Below are 21463 nucleotides of genomic sequence, written 5' to 3'. Positions count from 1 at the left end.
TTTTAAGGTGCCGGTGGACGGTTGGGGAAGGAATTCCAGGTTCAGATCAGAAAGAGGAGGAGAGGCAAAGATAGAAGCAGTGTTAGCTAGTGGATAGAGCACAGTCCTGGAAGTCAGAAGGATCTGGGTTCTAATCTTGACTCTGCCTCTTGTCTACTGTATGAACTTGGGCAAGTCATTTCTCTGTGCCTCAGATACCTCATCTGTAAAATGGGGAGTAAGACTATGGGACTTGTGTCCAACCTGATTAGCTTGTATCTACCAAATCAGCCAAACCGGGAAGTCCAGAAATGAAGATAGAGAAATCATAGTAAAATATACTTAGTTTTATAACGCAAGGGTTGTGTTCTTACAAAACCTTTGTAAGAGAAGCAGCATGGCCAAGTGGCAAGAGCATGGACTTGGGAGTCAGAGGTCATGGGTTCTAATCCCGACTCTGCCACTTATCTACTCTGTGACCTTGGGCAAGTCACTTAACTTCTCTGTGCCTCAGTTACTTCATCTGTAAAATGGAAATTGAGACTGTGAGCCCCACATGGGACAACCTGATTACCTTGTATCTATCCCAGTGCTTTGAATAGTGTTTGGCACATAGTTAAACACTTAAATACCATTATTGTTATCATTATTATTATTAAAATCATATTTAGAATAACTCAGATTCTGACCCAAATGCACGCAAACTCAGGCAGCGTCTGCAGTAGTGAGGTTGCCAGGAGACATGGTTTTTGTCAGGGGATGATCCCCTAATTACCTAATTATGTTCTGTCTGAAGCACAAGGGGAAAACACAAATTGTGGCAGAACTGAATGTAACCTGGAGTTTTTGCTCTGTATCTTTTGATAGCCCAAGATGTGACTTTGACAACTCCACAGATACTCTCATGCTATTCCCCCCCACCCCCCAACTAAAATAGCCATTACTTTGCATATCATCATGTATATTGTAATATGTACTTAAATTGTTCTTTTTTTTAAATGGTATTTAAGCTCTACATGCCAGGCTCTGTACTAAGCACTCCAAAGTAAATAATCAAGTGAAAGAAATTCAATGCCCTTTGTGGATTCTTATAATTCTAATAATGATTCGAGTAAAAATATTCAACTTCAACTACTTAGTGTTCAGTTTGGATGTTGTATGATTGTCAGCACTGGCAAATTATCAGAATAATTAAGTTTTTGAAATCCATTTAGGCCTGAATAAAACAACTATTTTAAGTGGAAAATGCCTATTTGCCTGACATGTCTAGACTGTAAGCTTGTTGTAGGCAGGGACTGTGTCTTCCAACTGGTTTATACTTAATACTGTGTTGAACCTATAGTGCTTAATACAGTGCTCTGCACACAGTAAGCCCTCAATAAATATGACTGATTGTAAAATAGCAGGTCGGAGCAGGGTCAAATGGATAATTCTGTGCATAAAAAAGAGTTATTTCATTAGTAAATATCATTGATTAATGTGTTAATATAGCACTCTGGGATAGACTCCTCGCAAACGTGCATTCTTTGGTTCTGTTCCGTGCATTAAGTATATAAAATATTTCTCACATTTTCTTTTGGTGTATCACTGTCATGCTTTTAAACAGGTGTGTCAAAGGCTGACAGAATATGGGGTCCATCTTCATCGAGTGCTCCCAGAGAAGAAGTCTCAAACTGGGATTCTGCTCGGGGTCTGTTCAAAGGGCGTCCTCGTGTTCGAGGTTCACAATGGAACCCGCACTCTGGTTCTTCGCTTCCCATGGAGAGAAACCAAGAAGATTTCATTTTCTGTACGTCCCTTTTGGCTTCCACTTTGACTGTTGCTAAAAATATTGGAAGCTTCCAGAATAATGTACTGCTATGTTTTTATATGATTGACACCTTAGCCTGTACTTTCAATAGAATTATCTGGCCTATTTGAACTTCTGTTTTCTTTGTAAGTTTAATTTTATTTAAGTCCCTCTCTCTTAGGTGATTGTCATTAAATTCCTTTGTGAAGAGCAAATCATACCAGGCAAATTTAATTACCTTCTCCGATATCAATAGACCATATAAGCAGGGAGAAGCAATAGGCACAAATCTATTTATACTTGAAGATTTTTTATTCCGTCACTCACAGTATCCTCATTGATAAGCTAACTGTATGGTGTTGACAATATGATTGTTAGAAAGTTGCATAACTGATTGACAGATTACCCAAATGAAGTACTCCTAAATGCCCTCCTTGAAGAACAAATAGATGACCTAAATATCAACTTAGAAGGTCAGACATTGTCCAGTGAGGAGAATTCCTGGGACAGGGACCATTCAATATAAAATAAAGATTAAGACTTTGAGCCCCATGTCGGATAGGGACTGTGTCCAATCTGATTACTTTGTGTCTACCCCAGGGCTTAGAACAGTGCCTGGTGTATAGTAAGTGCTTAACAAATACAATAAAAAAAACCTTCCTAAGGGAGAGAAGAAGAAACAGGAGTAGGAGGAATTATCACTGTCCTAATAATGGGTAATTCTTTGAAAAAAATGTAATCTCCAGCTTCCGTAGGGTAGAAGATCCTGAAACAGCGTGTGATCCATTTATTGGGTAATGCCCATTTTTCAGTAGCTGAATTTATTGTTGTAGAAAAAGAAAATCACATTGCAAAACACCTCTGACGGCATAAAGCACGCCTTCCAGACGGATACCAGTAAAATTTGCCAGTACCTCCTCCAGCTCTGCTCTTCCCAGCACAAGTTCCAGCTGCAGATGCGAGCAAGGCAGAGCAACCAGGATGCTCAGGATCTTGGTAAGGATTGAAGGGTTTTCTGAACCTCAGTGGCCTGTGTGTTTTAGCTTGTGAAGTTTCTAGGCAAAATATATCATCTCTTTTTTTTCAACAGAGAAACTAAGTGCCATTGTAACTGGACTAGACTTGACCCCGGTGATGTAATGGTTTGTTATTGAGATAAGAAGTGACCTGAAGGGTCTTGTTGCTCAGGGTATTGTGTACCAATAAAGCATTCAGAGAAAGTTCCTTCTCCACAAGTGTGGTATGGGGGAACAGGGGAGCCAAGGGTGAGAAGAAAGATTCCTACCCAGTTCCCAGAAGTGTTCAGTAAATACGATTGAATGAATGAATGATGAATGAAGTAGGTGTATGGTAATACCTGGGTTTTGAGCTCTAGAAAAGCTTTGAAAATTAGGATTGCTATAAAACTTCACTAATTTGGAGTAAAGGTAGAGAAGGCCCTAGAGGAATTAGTGAAAAGTGTGAACTGTGGAAGTGTTTAAGAAAATCTTTGGGAGTTGTGGGGGTAATGAATGTGCTTGGGTCCTAAATTTAATTATTACCCTAATAATTGTGGTATTAATTAAGCATTTACTGTGTGCCAAGCATTGTACTAAACTCTGGGGAAGATGTGAGATAAGTTGGACATGAGATTCCCAGTTTAAGTAGGAAGGAGTAGGATTGTAATCCCCATTTTATAGATGAGAAAACTGAGGCATGGAGAAATCAGGTGACTTTCCCAAGGTCATATAGCAGGCAAGAGGATGAGCTGGGATTAAAACGCAGATCCTCTGACTCCCAGGCCCGTGCTCTTTCCACTCATCTGCTTTTCTTGAGTTTATTTCCTAGTGTCTTTGAATCTGGGAGGTAATAATGTTGGTATTTGTTAAGCGCTTACTATGTGCAGAGCACTGTTCTAAGCGCTGGGGTAGATACAGGGTAATCAGGTTGTCCCATGTGGGGTTCACACTTTTAATCCCCATTTTACAGATGAGGTAACTGAGGCACAGAGTAGTTAAGTGACTTGCCCACAGTCACACAGCTGACAAGTGACAAGGTGAAGATTGAAGTGTGCTTCTCTCCCACTGATTCTATTTTGCATCTACCTCACTCTTGCAGACTGTAGTTTAACTGAGGCTTTGCTGACCACAGTGTAAATCAAACCGTTCCTTCTTTTAGATGAGAGTCTGCTTCCTTTTGGCACCAGTAGAAAAGGCCAAGGGAGAAAGCAAGAGATTAATACCAATCCAGATCAACCCAAAGTTTGGATTAGCGAGGCTTAAATTAAAGACGGTTTACTATAATCATTAAGCACCCTCCTGGCCATAGTTCTGTGCTAGATCTGATACAAATGTAAACTAAAGCACAACTTGGGTCCTGGCCATGAAACAAAATGAAGTGAAACAAAACAATGAAACAAAAGCCAAGTGAGACACCTTAGAACATTATTACAAATTCTTAGGGTGGAACTTTATTTTTAAAAAGTCCCACACAACCCCCGACCAAGGGAATATGGACCAAGGACCAGAGTAGCAGCTGAGCAGTGATTGCTGTGTAGAATGGTTCTAAGTGATTTAAAATGGAAAGTGAACGTGATGGACATCTGCAGTTAGAGGTGACCTCTGCAGTTCTTTGAACTTTCTTTCCTCTTTTTCCTTCTCAACCGCTCCTAAGCGATGTCTATTTGCCACACCCACAGCACTTTCTTTGAAAAAAATTTGGGGGGATCTTTAAGCTGATAGTTTACCAAAAACGACTTGATCATTTGCATCTGCTGTAATCCATCACTAGAATCTACTTACGCATTTATAGTAAAACCTTTGGTTTTTATAGATTTGTGGATATTTACTCTGATAGCAACTTGTCCTTTCCATGTAAACTTTATACTGATTATATTTTAGCATTTCTTTCCAGGGGAAAGGGGAAAACGGTATATCTGTGAAAGAGTCCATGAAGGCCTCTCTTCAGCTGGCTCAGGGCCATCTCCAAACACAAAAAATCGTGCTGTCTCCATCTCTGTATTGTGTTCTGCTTTACAAATGTCTAGAATTCTATTTTCAGTGTTTTTAAACTCCACATCATGTGTACAGCCATGCTAATGATATAACTTAGTGGAAAGATGGGAAATTGTCATTTGAAAGCAGCTTTACTTTACTGCGTGTCCTTGGGTTTTGCGTCTGCATAAGCAGAAATGTAGATTACTGAGGTGTTCTGAGGGTCAGAGTGCTGTGCCTTAGCATCAAACTGAAAGCTGATTTGGGATTTTCTTCTACCAAAGGAGAATTTTTCCCATATCCATTTTCTAAGTGGATGAGCTGATCCACCAATAGGATGTCTAGTGGCCAGACTACATTCCGTACAGAGAATGAGAAAGTTTACCCAGTAATTCAATAGCTCTAATCCTTCTTACTGCTCTCTTGAATGGGGCCCGTTTTCAGTGTAAGTGATCTAGATGGGAAAATGGACAAAAGACAAGAGTGAAACAGTTTAATGTTAGTAAAAAGAAAGTAATGTAGGCAAAGAGAGCAAAATACTCCTCATGTGAGGAACATTTGAGAAGCACAAAACAAAACAATTTGTAAACTCTGTTTATATCCCCTTCAAGTGATAGGGCAAGTTTAATTCTAAAGGATTTGTTGGGCGGGACACCATATTTTCTGCTCTTTATCCTGAGGAGTAGTCTAAGGCACTTTCCTCGACCCTATCTCGGAGCCAGAAAATGAATTCAATAATTGCTTTGGAGTCTGGCAGACTGAACTTTCCTTTCTGGGTAAAGGAAAGCAAACGGTTTACAACCATAGGTAGAGACCATTATTGGAGGCAGGTATATACAGTGGGAGAGAATTGCATATACCTTTGCAAAACCATGCACAGAGATGGACATTCTGTCCTTATGAATGATCATCCACCCTTTGATAAATCATTTATTGAGCACCTTCTGTGTTCAGAACACTGTTCTAGTAAAAGTAATGATATTTATTAAATACTGTGTGCAGAGCACTGCACTAGCCACTTGGGAGAGTAAAATAGAATTCGTAATTATGATCCTTGCCTCTAAGTAGCTTATAATATAGTTCCCTACAATCTACAAGTAGGAGAAAATAATAATATAATAATCGGAATAATAATATGGAGATAGGTACATAAATACTATGGGAGTTATAAGTCCATAGGAAGAGAGGCAGCGTGGCTTAGTGGAAAGAATGCGGGCTTGGGAGTAAGAGGACATGAGTTCTCATACTGGCTCCACCTCTTGTCTTCTGTGTGACCTTGGGGCAAGCCACTTAACTTCTCTGTGCCCAGGTACCTCATCTGTAAAATGGGGATTAAGACTGTGAGCCCCTATGGGACAACCTGATTACCTTGTATATGCCCCAGCACTTAGAACAGTGCTTGGCAAATGCTAAGTGCTTAACAAATGTTGTTATTATTATTATTATTAAGTGACCTGGGCACTAACTAGGGACAAGGGCTCTGAAGATGGTGAGAGCTTTGTTTTGTAAGTTATCTTTTTTTTTTTTCAATTTAAGCACTTATTTTGTGCCAAGCAGTGCAGTAAGTGCTGGGGTGCATACAAGCTAATCAGGTTGGACACAGTCCTTGTCCCATGAGTTCTGAAGGTGGAGAGAATTCCCAGCAGTGGAGAGGGCATGAGCAACTGATCAGTGGCGGGAAAGGTGAAAAATGAGCACCGGTGAGTAGATGAGCTTTAAGAGGAACTGAGAGAGTAAGTTAGGCTGAAATTGAATAAAGGAGATAGGGAACTACTTAAATATATTAAATCCAATTATCTGGAGTGTCTGCTCGATTTCGTCTACCTCAATCATTCAGTCATATTTATTCAGCGCTTACTGTGTACAGAGCACTGTACTATCTTGGGAGAGTACAACACAACAATATAACAGACACATTCCTTGCCCAAAATGAGTTTACAGTCTGTCGTGTCACTGACCTCTTGCTCACATCCTGCAGCACCTTCCCTCTTCATATCAGGCAGATGGTGACTCTCCCCACCTTCAAAACCTGCTAAAATTACATCTCCTCCAAGAGGCCTTCCCCTACTTCACCCTCATTTCCTCCTCTCCCACTTCTTTCTGTGTTGCCTTTGCAATTGGATTTGAACTCTTTATTCACCCCTTTCCCCAGCCCCACAGCACTTATGTGCATATCCATATTTTACATTAATGTCTGTCTCCCTGTCTAGACTGTAAGCTTGTTATGGGAAGGAAACCTGACTACTAACTCTGTTTTGTTGTACTCTCCCAATCGCTTAGTACAGTCCTCTGCACCCAGTAGGACCTCCAAAATATGATGATTGATTGACGAGCACTCCTTGATGCTGCTTATCATTCGTCCCCACTCTGTTCGAATACTAATGGGATGTCGGCATCACTCAGAAAGGGGAAACACTAGCTAGGATCTCCCTCAACTCAGACCCCTTCGGACACTGGTTGGGTGGGCAAAAGTCCTCGGATTCTTGGGAGCTGAGGTAGAAAGAGATCCTTACTCCCTCTGATGAGCAGCAGTAGTAGGAAGTAGATAGCTGACATTTTGCTCTCCTGCCTCTGCCAATCAAGCAAAATCCAACCATTAATCAATTAAGGATATTTACTGAGAGCTTACTGTGAGTAGAGCACTGTTCAGTGTCAGACACAGATCCCTGCTCTCAAGGAACTTAAAACCATGAAACCAACAAGGTGTTGTAAGGTGGAGGAAGGAGAAGAGAAACAAGAAATCGTGATCCAACAACTGCCAGCAGAAAGAGCTGGTCTCCAAACTATGTTGTTTTATTCTTTTGTTTATCTTGTTTATCCAGTCTTGGATCGTGAATTGTGCAGAATTGCTGTGGTGAGTTGGTTGCAGTGGTCAAATTTGTTCTCCATGTACTAAGAACCTCTTGAATTCTCAGTCATGTCTCCAGATGGAATGCAATTACCCATATTGGTTAAGGAGAGGTTGACTTATTTGGAAAAATGTCCTAGCCAACTTAGATTCCTCACCACGAACCACCTCTTGGGAACTCTTCAACTTTCCCCTGCTGAAATAGGGCAAGTGCCCTCATCTGTTTCTTCCCAATTCCACCATGGTGGATTTTTCATAATGAATTTAACCACTGTTGGTTGAATTTGATGCTGTTTGTGGCCTTTTCAAACTGGGGAAGCCTCAGAATTGAAATCTGAGTATCAAAGAGCCTGCTGAATCTTTCAGAAGGGTCTTTTTTGTATGGTATTCGTTAAGCACTATGTGCTAGGTACTGTACTAAGCTTTGGGGTAGATAGAAACTAATCAAGATGGACACAATGTCCCACATGGAGTTCACAGTCTTAATCCCATTTTACAGGTGAGATAACTGAGACACAGGGAAGTGAAGTGTCTTGCCCAAGGTTACACAGCATACAAGTGGTGAAGCTGGGATTAGAATCCAGGTTCTTGTGACTTCCTAGATCTATGCTCTATCCGCAAGGCCATGCTGCTTCTCTGTGGTTGGCTGGATTATGCCGTTTGGGTAGTTATTTTAGGGGGCGAGAAATAGGCTCAGGGATCAGAAAGGAAAAGTCCAACAAAGAAAAGTCAGACACAGTAAGGAAGGTAGCAGGAACGGGGACTTTCAGACCAGACTAACAAATAATGAGTGCATATTTTAGGATTAGCCATGTTGAGCAGAAATTCATTGTCATACAGTACTTTTGGAAACCAGAATAGAGGCATTAATTTGAGGGAATATCTGGGCAAAAAGAGAAAATCTCTTTGGAATTGTGGCAACCGAATTCCTCTTGCTTTTCCCTGCCAAGAGCACCTCTTGTGTTATGGGTTATGAGAAATCCACTGAAGGGTTTGGGTGGGGGCTGGATTCCAAAGAAACGACTCTTTCGTGTCCAACGGGGGCTCTTTGAAGCTGCCGGGCAGTCGCCCTCATGTTCTTCAAATTTCTGAGAGTGAAGCTCGATGTTCTTTCCTGCTCAGTTAGCCGCTTCCTAATTCTGGTGATTCACAGGTTAAAAGTTGCATGCTTTGAATGGTGTATCACAATAACACACGTCTCTTCTCGAAAAGGTACTTGCGGTTCGGCAACCTGGTAAAGCCCAATCCTATTTCCTTGTAGAGAGAGCTTCGTTTAGGAGCCTGAATCTCCAAGCAGAGTCTGTTAGAGGATTTAATATGGGGCGTGCGGTCAGCACGGGCAGTCTGGCCAGCAGCACGCTGAACAAGCTTGCACTTCGACCTTTGTCAGTCCAAGCCGAGATTCTGAAGAGACTGTCCTGCTCGGAGCTGTCGCTTTATCAACCCCTCCAAGGCAGTTCGAAGGAGAAGAGCGACAAAGCTTCATGGGAGGAGAGACCCCGAGGGATGAGTAAATCGTACCATGACCTCAGTCAGGTCTCCCTCTACCCTCATCGGAAAAATGTCCTTGCCAACAGGGATTCCCCACCACGCACCATTGAGGAGTTGGTGGGAAAGCCATCGCACCAGATGGCAAGATCCGATACCGAATCCGTGGCAGGGTTCCCGAGAATCAATAAGTAAGAATCGTTACTCATTTACCCCACCTATATTTTTGTTGATTTAAGAAAGAAAAAAATACATCTAGATTTTCTACATCCGTTTTCGTTTGTGACATTTTTGTTATTATTTTCCTCATTGTTTTTTTTTTACATTGACTCTTCCTCCTCCTGCCTTCCTTCTCCCCCCATTTTAGTTCAAAGTCTGTTGCAAGTTTAAGTAGAAGCCTTGAAAGGAGGAAACATGAATCAGACTCATCATCCATTGAAGACACTGGTCAAGCATATGTTGTAGGTCAGCATGAACAAGCAATACCTTTTTTCTTCCCTACCTAAACCCTGATCCAGGCCAATGTTGATTCCCCGGGAACCTCTGTGATGAGTTTGTCACTGTCGCCAATGATCTCTGTTCTTGATCAAAATGTTTATACCAATGAGAAACCCTTTGATTAAACCACCCGGAATCTGGGCACCAAACTGGCGTTGCAGTTGTTTAGTTCGAAGCGCACGCTCTCTTTTGCCTTCTTGCTCATCACAGCCATTAGCTAGATTCCAGAGATCTTTCCTCTGCTTTTCCCCCTGACACACCACTCCCTCTTTTGCATTTTCCTTCCATCTTTATTCCCCGTTATTTCGGTGGGTCATGGTGATTGCTGTCTTTTAGAAGGAGATAGAAGGTTGGAGCCCCCTTATTTTCAGCTCAAATTCACTCTAGGGGCCTAAAAGAGGCATCTTTATATTACCTGCTTATGTGAGCCTCTAGATTAGAAATGCTGTGACATCAAGGTCTCCAAAAAAAACCTTTCTGCCTTCACTATAAATTGCTTCTATTTGTGTTTCAGTTGACTACTCCAAGTGAAACTTCTATGTTTTATATGTTTATATGTTTTACCTTTTCCTTTTAGAGACATTGTAAGTTTGAGAAAGCAAGACCCTCTGTTAAAATTGTATACTTAGGAAACTAGGACCACTGTAATTTTAGCTAAATATTTTAATGCCTTCTGCCTTCCCCAGCAAAGTGGTGGTTCTTTCTTGGGTCTAAAATTCTCGAATTTTTTTTTCCCTCTAAATATACCTTTGAAAATAAGTGCTAAGATTCAGGTTTACCAACAGAGCGGGCAGTGGGGAAATAGCAGGTGGGCTTACAAGCCTCTTAAGATAAAGAATGACAGACTCTACTCCCGAGAGGAGCAGATAAGCTTCAGAGGCTAGTAAGCCATAAATCACACCTGCTATTTACTCCCCCTACTCCAGGTCTAGGAATAAGTCTCTGTGGCCCTTTTCTTTAATATATTTGTTTATTGGAGATCAGCTAGTCTTCTCAATGCTAAGCACAGTAATAAGTGCTTGGAAGAGTATGACCATAGAAGGACCCAAATTCCCTACCTTCAAGAAGTTTGCAATCTAATGAGAAGGGACATAGCAACAGCTTTTCGAAGTCCGAATCCTTAGTACCACTGTGTGGTTGATAAAGACTAAGGGAAAGCAGTATTCAGTTTCTTAAATCCAAATGCTCATTTTTAAGAACTTTGCCTAATATGGATTTGACTTTGCCTTTTTGAGTGTGTTCACAATCATCGTCTGTTAAAAGATGCCACTGCCATCAACATGCAATAGATTAAAAAAATCAAAGGTACAATTTGCATCTAATATCAAAACATATGGAAAATTTTTCCATTAAGTTTCATTGTTTGGACACACTGACCTTATCTTTAAAGAGATTGTTTAGGATATGTTCGAACATGACAATAATGCAAAGGACCTTTTAAATTTAGTACTATTTTTGTCAGGTGGAAAAAGGTAACTTTAGTTACCAAAGGTGGGTTCATTCTGCACTTCGCACAAACTAGACTAAAGTTTTGCAGGCACATTTATTTTACCCCCAGAGAAGAACACCATTTTCCATAAACACCTCATTTTTGTTTTGGGAAATTTAACATGTCTGAAAAACATTGGTTCTTGATCAGATGTCAATGGAAACAACTTTCCTAATGTACTAATAATAAATAAATAAACTAAGTTCAATTCGAATATGAAAAATATTAGTATTTGCAAATACTAATGTCTGGAATATTGTTTTGAAAACAGTTTTGAGTAAAAGACCTCTTCTTGTTGTTTATCCTTAATATGTTTTTAAATGGATAACATTTGAATTGAAGTCACTAAAGGTTTGATTTGTACCACAGGAATTAGTATGCATAGTCCTGGAAGTGCTGCATCCAAATCGCCTTTGAAAGAAAATGGTAAGTTTGTGAATACATTATCTATTATACTGGAATGGAATTAACATTAAAGGATGTTTTGTTTTCTGTCACTTGCTCTTTTTGATCTACCACTAGGAGCTAAGTTAGTTTTTTTAAACATAAAATACAAAATTAATACAGTATTATTTCATTTTTTGGAGATTCATGGAGGTGTGCTGTGCTTCAAAAACCTTTTTTAAAAAAGGACAGTTACTTGAGATTATAAATAAATCATTGTCCTTAGAATTTGAAGGAGCCAGTTCTGGATAATTTTATGGATTTTTCATATTTTTTCTCTTCATTTTTTGAATTCAAGCTTTTCCCTGTCCATTGCTATTTTTTTGTCTGTATGTGAGAGTTCTGGATCTCAGACTCGGTTGTTATGGGCAGATAAAAGTATTCCTGAAGACATAATTTTATTTTTGTTTCATGAAATTGTCTACATATGCATACCCTGATGGCTGTCAGGACTTTAGATCCATCTGCCTGTAAATCAGACCTAAATTGCTGTTTCCAATCTCAGTAAGAATCCCTTAAAAGTGACAAGTAGAATGATTTATTATCTCTTTAAAATCTAAACTTAAAAGCTGACACATGTCCTTCCGCGGAAGCTTTCCCATTGTTGTCTTCTCAAACGATGACTTTCCCTTAGATGTGCTGCAGAAAAGATGGAGCATTGTGTCTTCACCAGAAAGAGAGATTACCTTGGTGAAATTAAAAAAAGACCCAAAATATGGTTTAGGTAAGTCCTTCTATCAAATCAGGGTAGTTGATCGTTGGGGAAAAAGCACTGATGAACCTACTTGGTCTTGGGCACTAAGGAAAACCAGTGGATGGAGGCACCAAGCTCTCTGAGCATGTTGCACTAGGCTGGGAGGGTACAACAGAGGAATAGTTCCAGAGATCTCTGGTAGTTCTGCTTAGGAAAAAAGTACTGAGGTGAAACCTTGAAACCCAGGAAAATAGAAAGTAATGGGGGTATTTTGTTCTTTTTTTATGGTATTCGTTAAGCGTTTACTGTGTTCAAAAACTCTTCTAAGCACTGGAGTAGGTACAAGTTAATTAGGTCATACACAGTCCCTTGTCCCACATTGGACTCACAGTCTAAGTAGGAGGGAGAACAGATATTTAATCCCCATTTTGCGGGTGAGGGAACTGAGGCCCAAAGAAGTTAAGTGACTTGCTTGAGGTCATACAACAAGAAAGTTGGCAGAACTGGATTTAGAACCCACATCCTCTGACTCCCAGGCTCGTGCTCATCCCACTAGGTCATGTTGCTTCTCCAGGCTGTGCCAATGATTTGAGAGGGATCTTTCTGCCTGTCAGTTGCATGAGGCTTTGAAGATGTTTCATCTGTTACTTTCATTCCATGAAAAGAGAGTTGAGCCAACCATTTCTTTTTTTTGTTGGAAATAGAAAAGATTTTTGTATACACTAACTTTGCAGTCCAGTTTTATTGTAATTCATTGTAATTAGGCCCTATATGATAGTCAGTGTTTCCATCTGTAGTATATTTTAGAAAGTGACACAGATGCTGCAGTTTTTCCACAGCTATAAATAAAAAGCTAGTCAAATGGGCGTACTGAGTGCTATTTCTGTACTACGTGCCTGGGAGAATACATTAGAGTAGGTATAATCCTTGCCCCCAACGAGCTTGCAATCTAGGAGTAGAAGCAGACACTAAAGTCAGTTTCAGATAGAAGCCACAGGACTTATCTACATTTCTTTAAATTATGTATTATAAATTAACAATTTATATTAATGTCTGTTAATCTCTGGACTGTAAGCTTGTTGTGGGTAGGGAAAGTGTCTGCCAAATCTGTTGTGTTGTTCTCTCCTAAGAGCTTAGTACAATGATTTATACATAGTAAGCACTCAATAAATAGCGTTGATTGATTCATAAGAGGAAGTAATAAAATATCTGAGATGTATATTAGTGCTTCAGGTCGTTGCGATTACTTCAAGTGCTTAGTGGCACAGATAGGCTGATGTTTGAGTTGGGAGATGAAAACCAGGAGATTATATTTTCTTTCGAATTTAAGTAATAAAAATACTGTGTTTCAAGTAGCAAAGTGTTCCCATGGGAGGACTGCAAGTCTTTAGGTCAGAGATCTTTAACAGCTCTATTTTGTTTCATAGGATTTCAGATCCTCGGTGGGGAAAAGACAGGAAAACTGGATCTGGGGGTGTTTATCAGCTCAATAACTCCTGGGGGGCCGGCTGACTTGGGTGGCTGTTTAAGACCAGGTACTTTTTTAGTTGACAATTACCAAATAATTCTCAAGAGATCCAGTAAACAAAAAATCAGCACTGTTTTGTGTTTTTGTCAAAATGGCATCTAGTGTGGGTCAGACTAAGGAATCCAGCCACGACAACCTCTTCATGTTATCAATATTTTAAGTATTAATAATAATAGTGTTATTTTTAAGTGCTTTCTATGTGCCGAGCAGTGTACTAAGTGCTGGAGTAGATCAGACATAGTCTTCAGCCTACATGGGGTTCACAATCTAAGCGGGAGGAAGAAAGGAAGGGGAGAAGATTGAATGCCAAGGGCATCACTGGAATGTATTTAGAATGTTACAGATTCTGGTGGCATAAATTCAGAGTTGATGACACCTAAATAAATCTTTTTATACAGGAGACCGTTTGATATCTGTGAACAGTGTGAGCCTGGAGGGTGTCAGCCACCTAGCAGCAGTAGAAATTTTGCAGAATGCTCCTGAAGATGTGACCCTTGTCATCTCCCAGCCAAGAGACAAGGTCTCCAAAGGTATTTTTATGAATGATCAACTTTGTGCCTTCATTATTTGGGAAGCAGCATGGCCTAGTGGAAAGAGCACAGGCCTGGGATTCAGAGGACCTGAGTTCTAATGCCAGCTCTGCCACTTGTCTGCTGTGTGACATTAGGCAAGTCATTTAACATCTCTGTGCCTCAGTTTTCTCATCTGGAAAATGGGGTTGAAGACTGTGAGCCCCATGTGAGACATGGACTGGATCCAACCTAATTAGCTTGTATCTACCCCAGCACTTAGAACAGTGGCTGGCATATAGTAAGTGCTTAACCAATACCATGAGAAAAGGAAAAAAAAATGATAATCGTGGTATTGGTTAAGCTCTTACTATATGCCAGGCACTGTTCTAAGTGCTGGGGTAGATACAAGCTAGTCAGGTTGGACACGGTCCATGTCCCACATGGGTCTCAAAGTCTCGATCCCCAATTTATCGATGAGGTAACTGAGACCCAGAGAAGTAAAATGACCCACCCAAGGCCACACAGCAGACAAGTGGTGAAGTCTGGATTAGAACCCATGACCTCCTGACTCTCGGGCCTGTGCTCTATCCACTACGCCACAGTCATTGTGTAAGTGTGGAGTAAAACGTCTCATTCTCATTTGTGGCATGTTGGCTTTCAGCATCTTCTCCCCCAGCTCACCTTTCCAATGGATCCAAAAGCTTCCCAAAGAGGCTCTTGTCCCTGCAGAACAATGATCCAGAATCCTCTTCAGAAGAAAAGCATCGGCCACCCAATTCCCACCAGAGGCCCCTCTTAGGGACTTCTACTGGATTGGTAACGGGCAAAAGGGAGGGAAGCCTGAGCTCCCAGGATTCCAGGACTGAAAGTGCCAGCCTGGCCCAGAGCCAAGCCAATGGCTTCTTTGCAGGCCACGTGGGGGACAGAGGCCTGGCGGAAGTTCCCCACGGCAGCCCCTCACCCTCCATCATTTCCAAAGCCAGCGAGAAGAAGCGGACCTCTACCGACTGCAGCCGAGGCAAAGCGAAAAAGGCGGGTCTTGCCGAAGCCATGGATTACTCAGATCGAGGGGACTCGGACATGGACGAGGCAACGTACTCCAGCAGCCAGGAGCATCGAGCCACCAAAAAGGCAAGGGCAACTGTTGTATTTTTCCATAGGAAAGCTCCATTGAGCCGAGAGGCCTTGCTAAAATCTGTGCTTAGTGCCTATAAGAGCATTATCCCATGCTAACTATAACAGTCACCGCTCCTGCATTTGGGGCAGATTTACTGAGTAGAGCATTTCCAAAGCTAACATCCTGGCTACTTCATTCAATCATATTTATTGAGCGCTTACTGGGTGCAGAGCACTGTACAAATAACTTGATAATAATAATATGAAAAGATGAGGCGTATCAAGAGATAGAATCGTCAGGTTGTCTCCCGCTCATTCATTTTCACTTTGAGTCAGTTGGGGGATTTCCAAACATTTGAAATACCTGTCAAGTCATGAGCTGCCCCCATTCAGTGGGTAATTACCCTGAAAAGTAGTTTGTTCCCCATCTGGACTCTCTAACCTACTTTTAAAATATGGAGCTGTGTAAAATCAGAAAGAAAATGCTTTTCCATCCCAATATGTAGTCACTTCTGGAGGATTGTCAGATTGCGAAAGAAATTCAAAAGTTGCCTAATTTGGTGGGGGGAAACAGCATTATTCTCAACTGGACCAAACTAAGCACACACTCACTATCTGCACAGGTCCAGGCTTGGTTTTTGAAAGGAATTTTCTTGTGGAAAATTCCCTTTTTTGACCTAAAGCTGCCTGAGGCAAATACACCCTTAAGCACAGAGCTAGCCTTATGAACAAGGATTGCCTCAGACAGGCACGTCTGTTATGTATAGCGTCATTGGTAACCTTAATGTTAGCATATCTTTTTTATCATTTTTTATGGTATTGGTTTAGCCCTTACTCGGTGCCAGGCACTCTACTAAATGCTGGGGTAGATACAAGCTAAACAAATTGGACACAGTCCATGTCCCACATGGGGCTTACAGTCTTAATCCCAGTTTTACAGATGAGGAAATTAAGGCCTAGAGAAGTGAAGTGACTTGCCCAAGGCCTCACAGCAGACAGCTGGCGGAGCTGGGGTTAGGACCCAGGTCCTTCTGACTTGCAGGCCCGTGCTCTATCCATTACGCCACACTGCTTCTCTACAGAAAGCAGATTGAGCTTTTCCATTCCTTCTACTGTGCTACCACCCTAGGTCATTCTCCCCCACGACCCCCGCCCTCTCACCGAGTCCAGCCAGAACCACCAGGATATCTCGGGGGTTTACTCCCACCAGGCCCATCAGGAGGTACAAGGATCTAATCTTCAAAGGAGGAAACTCTGCCTGTACAGACTCATTTTAATTCCTCTCTGAGTCTGATGGTGATCAAAGTCCTAGAAGCAAATCCCTTTACGCTTAGCTGGTTTACAAGGCAGAGTCAAGCCACGAAGCAACCTGTGGATTCCACTAAGCTTTTCTAACTTAAAATGAATGTGACCTGGGCAGATTTGTTCCCTGTGTCATGGTCACTCACACATATATATATATATGTTTTTCAGTTGTAAATATCTTTACAGTTTTCATTCCCCTTTAGAGTTCGTGCAGTCATGGAGCATGTCACGTCTATATTTTGTTCTTCACAAGAACCTAGTACAGCATATGGCACCAAGTGTGAAGTCAGGAAAAGTATTACTGTTGCTTACTCTTGCTTACCATGGACTTAGAAACTTGCTGTTTCTAAGTACACAACCAGCCTGTCTGTATTCTGACGAGGTCAAGGTAATTACCACACCCATTCCCTGTCTTACAAGGGGCTCATAGTTTAAGGGGAAGGGAGAACAGGTTTTGAAACCCCATTTTCCAGATAAGGAAACTGAGTCCCAGAGAGGCTCCGTGACTTGCTACGTGACACAGCAGACCAGTTGCAAAGCTGGGATTAGAACCCAGGTCTCCCATCCTTGTCTCCCACTTCTCAGTCTCCCTGCTCTTCCTACTGCCTCCCCCTTCTGGAAGTTTTTAACCACTGAGCTTGATTTGGGAGACTCACTGACAGCCAACTCCCTCAGAAGAGAGGCAACGGGTGAGAAATGAAAGGTGGAGCTGGGGGGTTGGACATGAAGATCCCGATATACCAACTTCCATAATGCATGCAGGAGTGCTTTTGTCTAGTTAGAAGTTAACACGTGTTCAAGCAGCCTGCATATCTTGAATTCTAGAGACATGAAATTTGATTAACGGAAGCGCATTATTACCATGCAGCTGATCAGTCAAGAGATACTGATCAGTCAAGAGATACTACTGAACAGTATCTGAAAATTAACTCTCCACATTTTTATAATCAAGAAGGTACATAATTTATCAAGGTAAATAGGGAGGCCAAGGAAGTTTCCAGTCCCAGAGTTTGAGGTTCTAGGTCCAAATCAACAGCCACAAGTTACAAATACTCTCTGAACCCTCCTCCCTCTCCTTCCACCTTCCTATGCTTTCTCCTCCTTGCAAACACACAATGGGTCTCCAAAAGACGATTGAACTGGGCTCTAACCAGGAACCCCTGTCTTCTTTTTTCTTTGTGAAGGACTCTGCCTCAATGAATACTGCCAACAAAATGAATTATAAAAAGTTTTCTGCAACACCTCTTAAACCTGGAGATATCTTTGAGGTTGAACTGGCTAAAAAGGATAACAGCTTGGGAATAAGTGTCACGGTACTGTTTGACAAGGTTTTCAGATGTTTTCTCTTCTTTTCCACTTTTAGCAACGCTTTTAATGCTGACCTAAATGGAAACCACTTAAGGAAATGCGCTTTTTAAAGACTTTCCTCCTTAGTATTAACTTGGGAGATAATTTAGAAGCTAAAAAAAATAAGTTTATTTTCCATTAGCAATTATTTCCCCCTTCTCCTCAACCCCCCTTTGCCCAAGTATTTTCTTTCCAACAGAGTTGAAAATTAACATTTGTGTTGCCTATTTACACAAAAATGGTTTCTTATAATGTTTCATTTATATTTGTGTTTTGGCAGAAGCATGGAATAAACCAAATTGGTTGTTTTCTCCCTGAAGCATCAGTAGTCAATGTCTAGTTTATATCTTGTGCATGTGTGTGCATAAAGCTCTTCATTTAACACACATGTCCATAATTTTCCCATAGGAAAAATTCAATATAATAAAGATATAATGAGATCTTAAAATTGGGTGGAATTTCTTACCAAAATTCAACTCTGACTTCGTTCAAATTTAGGTCTTTACTACTTTAATGTTCTATTTTAGACCTCTGCTTCTCAAGAAACGTGTTGTGTATTTAGTTCTCGCTTTGTTTTTCTGTAGTTATTAAATTAACACAAGTAATTTACCATTTACAAATTAGTCTTAGATGATACTTTCAAATACAGTTGTATCAAAAGCTCCTAAAAGCAATTTGGAAACACAGTATTGGTGAAAAGATATTAATGCCTTTTTATTAAAAGAGAGAAGACTCTCATAAAAATAGTTGGCATTATTTGCACCCTCGCTGTTAATTTAATCACATATAGAGTAAAAAACAAAAGTAGGTTTTATCAACAGTACATTCGTGGCTGACTTTTAGAAGCCTTCCAGCATATTGAAACCATTGCCCAATTGTCCCCTTCATTCCTTTCCAGTTTCATATTCTCCCTCAGGGATATCCTGTTGAAGGTCAGACAGAAGGGAAATCAGGTCATGAGAGAGATTTCACTCAAATCAAGAATAGTTTTACACCAAGCCTTCAGAAATCAAAAGAGAAACTCTCTTAAATTGACCACTTGCTTTCAGGTCGATTTGTAAATCTGAGGAGGTGGAGAAGATTAAGAGAAGGTGATGGAGAGGGATACACCCAGATCTAGATCGAGTTTCATGTTCTTGCAAAACCTCACATCAGGGGCAACTCGTCTTGAAGTAGTCATCCATTCTGATGTCATGTGCATGTGCAGTCAGTTGTATTTTTGAGCACTTACTGTGTGCAGGACACTGTACTAAACTCTTGGGAGATTGCAATATAACAACATAACCGACATATTTCCTTCCTAAAGTGAGCTTACAGTCTAGAGGAGAACCATTACTTCTCATACCATGGTGCACGGTATCCAAACAGGATGGGGTTGTCAGATATAGGATCCCTAATTTCCTAACACCATTCTAGCCAAAGTGCAAACTGAATATATGCATTTTGGCTAATTGAGTGGACTTTGAAAGAGTCATAGGCATTCTTAATTCTACTTTGTTATATTTTATTCTCTAGCTAGTAATGCATGTATACACACACATTTATTTATCTATTTCTCTATTAATCAATTTTAAAAGATCCTTTTTTCAATTATATTTATTTGCTATGTGCCAGGCACTGAACTAAGCGCTGGGGAAGATATAAACTAATCAGATTGGATAAAGTCTGTGTCCCACATGGGACTCACAGTCTTAATCCCCATTTTACAGATGATATAACTGAGGCCCAGAGAAGTTAAGTGATTTGACCAAAGTCACGCATCAGAGAAGTAGAAGAGCTGGGATTAGAACCCAGGTCCTTCTGACTCCCTGGCCCCTGCCCTCTCCACTAAGCCATTCTGCTCTCATTTCCACACACATACTTAGTCCAGTACTTTTTAGCTCCCAAGCTTGAGCAAAGAATTTGTCCTAGAGCAAATCTGCTTTACGGAGTACTGGCTGATGATTTTCATGGATCTGGAAAGATTGCATATGCTGACTTCAGGCTGCTACTTCTGCTGATGGCTAGAGCACTGTCTAGAGTCAGAAAGACTTGAAATGGACTTTTCTGCTTTCAAAACCAATGGGTTGTTATACCTACCTCTCCTCTTTTAGGGTGGCATAAATACCAGCGTCAGACATGGTGGCATTTATGTGAAGGCCATTATTCCCAAGGGGGCAGCAGAGTCTGATGGTCGAATTCACAAAGGTATGTAATGATTTTCATCCTCCTGCAAGACTTCTTAGGCTCAAATATAATTAAGGAACAGATTATTTAGTACAGATTTTTCAGTAGGTTGTATAGAAGAAGGAAGCAAGAGATTAAAGAGGAGGAATATGGGGTTAGAAAACTGCCTTGGGCCTTTTGGGGAACAAGTTAGCCAATGGGTTTTGTTCCTTTCGTAGAGCAAATAGCTCTGACTCATGTCTCTGGGAAGGAACAGCAGGGCTTCGTGTCCACAGCTACCTCCTTGTTTCACACTTACCGTCTCTCAGGTGGAAATTTCTTCCAGACCTTCTGACTGTTTTTATATTTCAAGTCCATCTTTCCATTGAAATTAAAACGCTATAGTTTGGGATTTGGGGAGGTAGTTATCATTTGCTCCAAACCTAATGGTAAAAAAAAACCTTCTTTATATTTAGTTAAAAGCCAATTAAGAGCATATTACAAAATAAGCTGCAGCATCTCCATTGGAGGCAGAGTTTGCTTGCAAGAATTGTTGTCTGCTGAGAAAGAAAAAAGGGCAACAAAGGTTCAGGTAGCTGTACGATTTTTACATGATTCTTCCCTTCACCCCCGATCGTCAGGAGACCGAGTCCTGTCTGTCAACGGGGTCAGTCTGGAAGGTGCCACCCATAAGCAAGCCGTGGAGACGCTAAGGAACACAGGGCAGGTAATCAATTTGTTTTTGAACTTTCCACTGCTACCCCAAAGCCAGTAGAGATGGTATATAGAACGATCAATGAGGTGGCGGGATTTGAAGGGAGCCTGGCAAGGCCCTCTCATCTATGATTCTACACTTCTTCCTTACAGCTGAATAACAACTATTAGGATTATTGTGGTATTTGTAAAACACTTATTATATGTCAAGCACTGCTCTAAGCGCTGGGTAGATGCAAGTTAATCAGGTCAGATGCAGTCCCTGTCCCTCATGGGGCTCCCAGCCCAAGAGGGAGGGAGAATAGGTATTGAATCCCCATTTTATAGATGAGGAAACTGACACCCAGAGAATTGACTTGGCCATGCTCACACAGTAGGCAAGTGGCAGAGCCAGGATTAGAACCCAGGTGCTCTGACTCTCAGGCCCATGCTCGTTCCACTAGGCCATACTATTTCTATATCTATAACATTATAGGTATATTAAAGCCTAAAATGGAAATCTCCACTCTTTTTTGAGCTTGGAGAGGTGAAATTTAGGATCAGGCTTGTGGACAAAGTATTCTGACTAAAGCTATTCTGATAGCCTATGTTGTAC

General features: G+C 41.0%; 1 protein-coding gene across 8 annotated transcripts in view; it reads left to right on the top strand.

The window, feature by feature from the left end:
• PTPN13 (protein tyrosine phosphatase non-receptor type 13) overlaps positions 1-21463 on the top strand; it is a 148705-nt gene that overhangs the window by 92600 nt on the left and 34642 nt on the right. For 5 of the 8 annotated variants that reach the window (XM_029076672.2, XM_029076674.2, XM_029076675.2 and 2 more), the window contains exons 16-27: positions 1586-1768; positions 2602-2764; positions 8850-9267; positions 9444-9541; positions 11433-11489; positions 12142-12231; positions 13629-13736; positions 14128-14259; positions 14903-15372; positions 17847-17990; positions 20103-20196; positions 20796-20881. In XM_029076672.2, coding sequence (XP_028932505.1) covers positions 1586-1768; positions 2602-2764; positions 8850-9267; positions 9444-9541; positions 11433-11489; positions 12142-12231; positions 13629-13736; positions 14128-14259; positions 14903-15372; positions 17847-17990; positions 20103-20196; positions 20796-20881 — 2043 coding nt within the window. The remainder of the gene's footprint in view (positions 1-1585; positions 1769-2601; positions 2765-8849; positions 9268-9443; positions 9542-11432; positions 11490-12141; positions 12232-13628; positions 13737-14127; positions 14260-14902; positions 15373-17846; positions 17991-20102; positions 20197-20795; positions 20882-21463) is intronic. The other 3 variants (XM_029076678.2, XM_029076673.2, XM_029076677.2) reach the window with 2 other exon arrangements.

The sequence above is a fragment of the Ornithorhynchus anatinus genome, chromosome 12 (assembly GCF_004115215.2).
Source record: "Ornithorhynchus anatinus isolate Pmale09 chromosome 12, mOrnAna1.pri.v4, whole genome shotgun sequence".
Taxonomy (NCBI): Eukaryota; Metazoa; Chordata; class Mammalia; order Monotremata; family Ornithorhynchidae; genus Ornithorhynchus; species Ornithorhynchus anatinus.
Note: the sequence above shows the minus strand (reverse complement) of the source record. Positions and strands in the feature narration are given on the sequence as shown.